At 31.9% G+C, this 9698-nt stretch overlaps 1 protein-coding gene across 1 annotated transcript; it reads right to left on the bottom strand.

Moving 5' to 3' along the window:
- Positions 1-1328: 1328 nt before the first annotated feature.
- On the bottom strand, positions 1329-6118 carry LOC126706386 (cysteine-rich receptor-like protein kinase 44). The gene is made up of 8 exons (XM_050405804.1): positions 5768-6118; positions 4632-5586; positions 4133-4255; positions 2988-3109; positions 2655-2865; positions 2322-2559; positions 1976-2126; positions 1329-1849 (listed from the first exon to the last, which is right to left on the bottom strand). The coding sequence occupies exons 2-8, from the start codon at positions 5437-5439 to the stop codon at positions 1541-1543; spliced, it is 1962 nt and encodes a 653-aa protein (XP_050261761.1). The 5' UTR covers positions 5440-5586; positions 5768-6118; the 3' UTR covers positions 1329-1540.
- Positions 6119-9698: the final 3580 nt, after the last annotated feature.

Here is a 9698-nt window from a genome sequence, read left to right as displayed (position 1 = left end):
TATCCACAGCAATACCTACAGTGACGAAATATTTCGTCACTAAAAATTTCAACTTTTAGTGACGAAATATTTCGTTGCTATAGATTAATTATACTCGCGCCAAAATTTCCCTCCACTGGCGCCCATTTTTTAGATCACAATAGCGACGAAATTTATTTTTCGTCGCTAAATGTTATAATTTTTTTCACTATTAGTGACGAAATTCATATTTCGCCACTAAATCTGTATTTTTAGTGACGAAAGTACATTTTGTTGTAGTGTCTATAATGTATAAAAATAAAAACATGAAAAAGTTTTTTAACACACAAAATTGGTTGTAATCTTAAACTACAACTTTTAACACACAGTGAGGACTATATATGTTCATATAGTCTCTCAATCTACAATTCACAGTTAGAAAAAGGGTAAGAACTCTTTCATGTGTTTTGCTTTTACACACATACTTGTTTTAATAAACTATAAACATGAATTACTTTTATTAAAACACACTATCTAAACACCTTGTGTGAAAGGACAAAAAAAACTATTCATTGTTGCTTCACTTTACTCCGGTCCTTTGGCTGCTCTAAAATGACAATTCTTCTGGGAATCTTAATGAAATTGACAGAAGTCCATATTCAAATTTTTTTTTTTAAAAGGAGAAAAAAAATAGTTTATATCATTCTTGTAATTTAATATTTACATATTTTAGTTTATACTTTATATTATAGTAGTATTACTATTAGTGTAAGATTTATATTATAGATTAAATAAATTTGTATAACAAAATGTGTACAATATTATATAATTTTTGCAAATATTTACATATTTACATATGTTAGTACTATTTTTTTTTTAATGAATATAAGATTTACATGTTGTACACATTTACTTCATTTTACAATATAAGATTTATATGTTGGTAAAATGTAAACCTATAAATGTTCAACATTTGATTGATTACATAACAATTAATTCTTAATCTTTTTTAAATTTTGCAAGCATAGAGGATATATATATATATATATATATATATATATATATAATAATAGGTGAAACTGAGAGAAACTTAAATTAGAGTTTCAATTTTTCGTCATGTGTCCTAAATTATTTATTCTTAAAGATTTTTATTTCTTAATTTTAGAATCAAATATGGGGTCACATTATAAATATTCATCTAAGTGAGTTATTAAGTACAAAAACCAAAGAGTTCTAGAATAAATGAATCGTAAAAAATAAAAAAAGTTCTTCACAATAATTATGCATTTTATTGTATATCTTTAAATGTATCATTGTATATGCATGGGGTTACAAACTAGTAATAATAATTTGCAATCCAAAGATTAGAATTTCAAAATTCACATCAAACAAAAATATATAGGAGGTGTTTGAAAGGTTTTTCTCTAAACAAGATTATCCTTCTAATTTTAGGTTTCGACAATACATAAGAAGTTCATAATATAATATTTGACACATACTTTAATAATTTACATGAATTGCATTAAGTGAAATTTTTCTAGACCAATATGCTTATTGTAACCCCGTCCCGAATCACAAAGCATTATCTTGGACATAATTCGCTTATTGAAGCCTCATTGTTAGTTACGCTGGAACTAATGTCATGTTGTACTAATGTGGATGATACAACTTTGCTCTGCATAAAACTAGCAGGTTGTTTTGGTGTAGGAATAGGATCCAAATTGCCATTAAGCATGGGAACAACGGAAGTCATACTTGGTCTGTCAATTGCATTTTCTTGAACACATAGTAGCCCAATTTTGATACATCTCATCATTTCAGTTATTGGACTATCTCTCAATGTGGGATCTATGAGATTTGAAGTTGTCTCCTCCCTCCAATTTTTCCATGCCTGTCAAAGTAGTTCATTATCCACATACAAATTAAGGAAAAAGTTCAACGATGTACTTCCCAATTCATCAATTTTTTAAAATATAGAAAAAGAAATGTCTACTTTGTACTTTGTAGTCATACTCACATAGCTTAGAAGATACTCTGGGTTTTCTCCATCATGGAAATGAGTAATTTTTTGTCCACTCAAAACCTCCAAAATTAGCACCCCGAAGCTAAAGACATCTGACTTTGTTGAAAACTGTCCAAGCATTGCATACTCTGGTGCCATATATCCACTGCATTTATATATTAACAAATATATTTTTAATTTGAATGGTAATAAAACAATGACTATGCTCAAATTTTTTATTTCCATCTTTGTTATGGCTTCAATATGGTTTTACCCTTAAAAAAGCAACCTACTAAAATCAATTATATTAGGCTTGCATGAATATTAATTGCCACCAACTATAGCAGCTTCTTATACTTACTAGGTCCCCACAATTCTATTTGTACAGCCTTCAGTTTGATCTAGTTCAAATATTCTCGCCATGCCAAAATCTGAAATTTTTGGATTCATTTCTGCATCTAAGAGAATATTGCTAGCTTTAAGATCACGATGAATAATTCGAAGCCGTGAATCCTCATGAAGATATAGAAGTCCTCGAGCAATGCCTCTTATAATTTTAAAACGCATTTCCCAATTGATATTTTCACACTTCATTGGATCTATATATTCATAAAATTATATTATTTAGTCAGATGCCATGAAATTCAAAAAAAGTTATTACGATCAAATAATATAAATTGATGTAAGAAAATACCAAAAATGTAGTAATCAAGGCTTCTGTTAGGCACAAATTCATATATAAGAAGTCTCTCATTCCCTTCCAAGCAAAATCCAAGAAGTCTAACTAAATTCCGGTGTTGAAGTTTCGCTACCAATAGAACCTCATTTTTAAACTCCGAATCTCCTTGTTGAGAGTTTCTTGACAATCTTTTCACAGCTATCTGCTGTCCATTTGAAAGCTTTCCCTGAAATTATTTGCATAATGTGTAAATTAAAGAATTCAAGCCACTTTAATTGAATTTAGAACATTGGTTTAACACAGCTTGATAGAAATTGATAATCTGTCCATATTATATTGTTTTCCTACCATGTAAACTATCCCAAATCCACCTTTCCCAAGTTTGGTTGCATCAGAAAAATTGTTTGTGGCAGCTCTAATAGTGCTGAAGTCGAATTGCAAGGAATCCACACTTTTTATTCCTTCCACAGCTTCAAATTAATAGGAAACAAGTTATACACAATCAAATGATTCAAGTTCTTCCCATAAAAATAAAAAATAAAAAAAAATTAAAAACGATTCAAGTACTTTCTTTAAATAGCCACATTTCTTTGAAGACTTAAAAATTATGGCAAATATGTCTCCTATGCAGGTTCATTTAGTTTAGAGAGAGAAACCTAGCTAGGAGAGAAAGAGAAGCAAACTAGGTGAATCCATCAAAATCACACCCCAAATTCCATAGCTTATTCAGGTCTCTATCTTTGTCTCTCTCTTTCTGTTTTCTTTTCAAGCCATGGAATCAAGAAACCCACAAGGAATTATGGTCTCCAATTCATCCCCAAATACACTTTCTCAGTAAACCACTCTTTTTCTCCCAAATTTTAATTCACAACTCAAAAGTCCATGGAACCAAACTAGTTTTCTAGCCCGATGTTTTAACCAAGAGAGGAAGGACTTTAAAAAAACCCAGTGAATGGTGTTCATCAGATTTAAAATTCCCAAAAGGTTGAAAAAGTACATATATTACAAGTCAGCATAAAACAATGGTTTGAAACAATTTTGAATTGTGGAACTTGCAAAAGGGATCTTTTTAAATCTTGCTAATTTGACGAAGAATCTGCAGAAATCAATGGTTGGGAAAAAAAATAGTTTTAATTTGATTTCTCTCTCTTGCATGAAAGGGAGAAAAGTAAACCAGATCCGGCGGGACCATGAATGCAGCGGCAACGATAGAATCCCAAACTTCGACTCCAGTGGGCCTAGGAATGAAGCGGTCCAGTTCGTTTGATTCTCTCTCCTAGGTTCTCTCACTCAAAATTGAACCTACAAATACTTCTTTCATCCACAGGTGTTATGAAACTACTCAAAAATTCAAAGGGTGTTAGGGCTTTTTTCTTTACCTTTCTTACCATAGAAAGTTTGATTAAAAATTAATCTTTTTAGAAGTACGCATGTTCAGCAACATTGCTATAAATGCTTTATCACTTGCTAATTGATTATAAGTTGTAACTTACTTTCAAAATTATCTTTTGGCTTCCTCACGCTTAGAAAGATGCAAATAATGATGGTAAGTACCATAGCAATAACAGACGGAACAACAATAACGACGGTAGTTTGAGTTTTCTTTCTCTCCTTTCCTGAAAAAACCAAAAGCGTCATGACAAATATATTTAAGCCAAATAATAATAATAATAATGCAATTGTTGAATTTCAGTTATTCATCAGTCAGTAGATTGGTCCTATACACCACACAAATAGGAAATAAAGAAGCGAAAAAGGAGAGAGAGTATTGTGAAACATATAATTTGATTTGCCGCAAAAGATAATATCATTACACAAAATGACAATTCTTATGAGAATCTTTATGAAATTGATATGAGTTCATATTCAATAAAGGGATATGGCGAATATATATATTGTTTTTTTAAATCGCAGGGAGGAAGTTTTGGATCTGATGCAATAATTAGAGATAATGTACGAGAAAGCCTACACAAGAATTATCAATTATCATACCTGTTATAGGAACTGGCGGAGGCGGAGGAGGAGGAGAAGATGCCAAAAATGGCGGCGGCGGTGATGCTGCATAAGCAACGTTGAAAAAAGAGTAGGTCTCAAACCTATAATTACAGCTGGGTGCATAAGTTCTCCCACCTTGCGATCCAACAACTGGTGGAATATTTCCGTAAACGGATGTCAAACAATCACTGCAGTTTTTCTCGGACAAATCAGGAGTGCACTGAACTAGGACATATAATCTGCCCAAGTCCGGGGCGAGTGAGGTTCTCGCCGCAAACTTGAAAGAATCACCTGATGCAGCTTCACTTCTCATGCTTTCAAACAGTGTCTGAAGCTGCCTTTTGTACCCATCTTGGTCTGATACGCTATCAGTGTTCCACATGAACATTGAGGGATTAATTTCCATGATGCCAAATATGGAGCGGTCCGAGAAGCGTATCATGCAATAATCGTACCATCCTATTGCCTCCTTCCGATTTGGGCAGTGTTGTGGGAGAACCCTCGAAGCGTTCTTGAGGCAATCAAGACAATCATCTTGCTTTTTGTCTTTTCTACAAAGACCAATTGCATAAACTTTGTCAGGGTCTTGGCCCATAGAATTAGGGTAAAAGCCGTTTTCAACTTGTTTGTTGGAGGAGATGTTGGAGAGAACAAGGTTGAGGTTTGCCTCGTAGGTACTGTTAGTGGTGTAGTTACCCCGAACGTTAAAACATGAATGGTATAGGAACTGGGCGGTGGCTTGAGCAATGAGTGTGAACATGGTATACAGGATGGCAAGTAGAAGTGTCGAGGAAATAATTGCCATGTTTAAGTGCCCGTTTGGTTCGGCTTTATAAGCCTAAAAAGTGCCTTATTCAGCCCAAAATTGAAAAGGTGTGTTTGGTAAAAGATTTAAAAAGCGTGTTGTTGGTTTGGAAATGGAAACCTGCGTTTTGATGTGGCAACCTTTGAGCTGCAATTGCAAATAGCAGAGAACACAATAATATGATAGTTAGAAAATTTTCTTTTTATCTCTAAATTACCCTTAGCTTTATCATGAACTCCCAAATTTAGCTCTACTCTATAACCACAAAATACACATAGAAAAGGCATATGGAGAAAATCATAGCAACAATATGGGTATAGACAAAAACCTCCTTTGGACCATCGCTAGTATCACTCTATCTTCTCGATTTGAATCTTCCAACACCGTTGGGTCAAGATGACGAGGAGTAGCTCCATGTATCCTTCTAACTTCAATTCCACATTGGTTTTGGGGTTATAGAGAGAGTGGAGTTGGTTTTGGGTGAAACGAGAAAAATTAACCCATAATACTTTTCAATAGGCAGGTAAGAGGTTGGATGTGAAATTTGAGAGGAGTGGGTTCCTTGAAGATGTGTGTGCATCGAGGAAAATAGAGAAATGTAGAAGAAGAAAGAAGATAGAGTTGTGGAGTAAAGCAGAAAGAAAGAAGTAGAAAGAGGATATTTTCAGTCTTTTCATATAAAAAAGGGTCATACGTGGGTGGGTGTTGGGTAAGGGTATAAAGAAACTTTTTTTAAAAAATAAATATATATATATATATATATATATATATATAATATGCATGAAATACCTGATAATAAAAAAAAAAAGTATGAAAGAAACCATAATCTCCTTTCATATATATATATATATATATAATATGCATGAAATACCTGATAATAAAAAAAAAAAGTATGAAAGAAACCATAATCTCCTTTTATATATATATATATATATATAGTGAGTGTTTGGATTTGCAGTGCATTTTCACATTTGTTTTTTTTTTTTTTTCTTTAGCGCATATAAATAGTAACATCAAATAGATTAACTATGCAGAAGACAAAGTGCACTGTTCACGGGTTCCACGGCACTATTCATATATTTAAAAATTATTTTGCTATAGTGTTTTCTGTCTTCAATTTTCAATTTCAGTAAAAATAAATTATATCCAAACGGATCCATAATAATGACTTTTTTGGTAATTTATATTTTAAATCCCAATTTTCCTAGAGTTAGCCAAACATTTTACTTTTTCCAAAAAAAAAAAAAAAAAATTAATAGTTTTTACTAAGCACTCTACTTAAAGAAAAGAAACCATTTATACCATAGTTTTTAAAACCACCACTTTTAAAAAAACACTGTTACAAACATAATAATAAACTTTCTATTCCTATAATTAAAGAAAATAATGTTCTAAAATAATAATAATAATAATTATTATTATTATTATTTCGTTTATTTTCTTCTTCCCCAAAGAGGGCTGATAAGTGATAATCAATTTTGATTATAAGAAATGGAAGAAACTTTTCTTTTCTGAATTTTTGGGATAGTAAAGTTAATCATAACAGTTTTGAATGTTAGACATCCAAAATTATGTGTTTCTTTTTCTCTCTTTTTTTTTTTTTTTTGAATAATTATGTGGTTTCTAATTATTCTAACGCTGACTGGAGAATTCACATTTCACACGATATACTTTTCAACGTAAATACTAATCAATATTTAATGTACTAAAAAAGTAGATTGAGACGTGAGTGCCCGTGGATAGGCCACGTACCTGCTTAGAATGTCATTCATGCCAGGAGGTAGTATATCGTACCTGGCATAAATGCCAGGTCTCTCACGCACATGCGGGTCCGAAAGGCTCATATTTTCTATCCTGTTACAGTGGTTTACCGAATAAGTCTTCTGCCACATAAATGGCAGGTCTCTCACGCACATGCGGTCCGAAAGGCTCATATTTTCTATCCTGTTACAATGGTTTACCGAATAAGCCTTGTGACATATAAAGTGACATAACAAATGTTACAATTTGTCCATTAACAAGTTGTAATTAGTGGAGAGATGGTGGTAGGTCCATGTAGAGATACTCTTCCATCAACCATAATTCGTCATATGGGCGAGTTATGGCATTTGTTGTGACACTAGAAGGACTCGTGGTTTCCCTTTGCAGTAGTAGCACTAATGTGGCCTCCTAGATTTTAAATTTTTTTAGTAAATAATAATAATTGTTAGAACATACCAAAAAAATTTTTACTCAAAAATATATATTACTTTTAATAATTTTGTAAAGTTGAATTTAATTAACTATGTGCTAACTCTATTCCCTGTTAAATTTGCTTGTAATTCAGCATTTAGAAATCTTGTATTTAGGTGGGAAAAATGTAAGGGTTGAGTGTGAGAGAGTATAAAGAAATTGATCAAGTGTGCAACAAGGAAGAAACTGGCGATTGGACTTGCGACTGACTCACGAGTGGCGACCCGCCAAATGTGTCACATGTGTGAAACATATAGGAAGTTGAAGGGTCACGACAGCTGGATCACTATAGGGCAAAAAATATAGTTTGGCCTTTCTGTTAACTAGCGACTGGAACTCGCGACTCATTTTAGTCGCAAGTGACTTGCCAATACACCCTACTTTGTGTGTTTGTTTCCCAATGAAATTTCTGGGTTTATGGGTTTGCTAGATATTGGGTTAGTTACTGTGTTTATGGGTTTGTTTCTTGGATTTATTTTTTGTGTTTTTGGATTTGATGGAGATTGGGTTTGATTTCTGGATTTGGATTTGGCGTTTGCTAGAGATTGGTTTGGTTGCTTCTTGGATTTGGAAAGAACATGAATAAAATTTCCTGTTAGTATTTAATTTAATTTTTTTTCTTTTCTTTTTTGTGTTCTTCTGATACGGGTTTAGTTCTTGGTTGCTGGGTTTGGTCTCTGAAGAACATGAAGAACAAGTCAAAACATGAATATTAAGAAAAGAAAATTTTAATTAAAATTTTAAATTAATTAGATTTAAGGTTTTTCTTTAAATTTATTTTATTTTTTTAAATTTTCTGATGTGGCTTAAAAAAAAATTAAAATGTTGATGTGGCATATAAAAATGCCAAAAAATATTTTTTAATAATATTTTGATGGCCACATTAGCGCCACATCAGCGACACGTTAGCTAATAGGGTGTTCCGTCTGTCACCTAGGACTTTGCCGTTAGGGCACTGACGGTAGGGACAAAAACGAGATCGCTTTTTTGATTTTAGGGACTAAAAGCGGTGAAAATAAAAGATAGGGACCAAAGTGGGAATCGCATGAAAATATAGGAAAGAAAATGGGTTTTTCTTCTTTTCATTACATATTTATTATTTATATATCAGTCATTACATATTTATTATTTGTATCTACCCATCGAATATATATTATGAAATTGTGTTTTTTTAGTTATAAAAAAATGCCCTAAGAGCATTTGTTAGTGAAATATATTAAGAAAGTTTTTACAGGGAAAAAAAAATTAATATTTTGACAATTTTCACCCTTTGTAATTTTAACGTGAAAACATAATTTTATACGAGTTTGACTTGCCTCCAGTACTTTTTTAATTGGAATCTTCTTTTTGTTTTAATGAAAAGGAAAATGGTAACAGATGCAATTAGGTTAATGGTTAATAATTTATTTAAAGAAAATTTTTATGGGAAAAGAAAAAAAAATTAATGTTTTGACAGCTTTTTCCATTTTCCATAAAAATTGTGTCAAAACTTTTCTAAAATAAGCTGTTAACTATTACTCTAAGGGTACCCGTTAACATGACCCTAAAGAAAAACTACCACATTATTCGCTAACTAAATAAAATGTGGAGATTAAAATTTACTACAACTTGTCATCGTATATTTAAAATAAAAAAAATTGTATAATTAAAAAAATATTAAATGTACCAAACCCATTTTATATAGAGTCTTTAGGAAGTACGCATTTAAGAGTGTAATAAGATTTAGCCCAAATTAAAGGCAAGTAAAGCTTTTTATATTTTGGGAAATGAGTTTTTATTTTTTATTCAATAAATACAGTCAAAATAACTCGCGACAAATTCATGCAGAATATTTATGAGGGTATGTAATCTCAAAATGCTAGATATCCAAGTAAAAATAAGAACTTATTCAGATTTAAAAGCTACCCAACTAATCGTTTGTATTATACTTTGTCCGGAGATTCACCAGCGGAGAAATTGTTACACCCATAATCGATTTTGGTGTTCTTAATCATGGAGCCAAAGAGGGTTTGAGGGGATTTTTTTTC

The sequence above is a fragment of the Quercus robur genome, chromosome 11 (assembly GCF_932294415.1).
Source record: "Quercus robur chromosome 11, dhQueRobu3.1, whole genome shotgun sequence".
Lineage (NCBI taxonomy): Eukaryota > Viridiplantae > Streptophyta > Magnoliopsida > Fagales > Fagaceae > Quercus > Quercus robur.
Note: the sequence above shows the minus strand (reverse complement) of the source record. Positions and strands in the feature narration are given on the sequence as shown.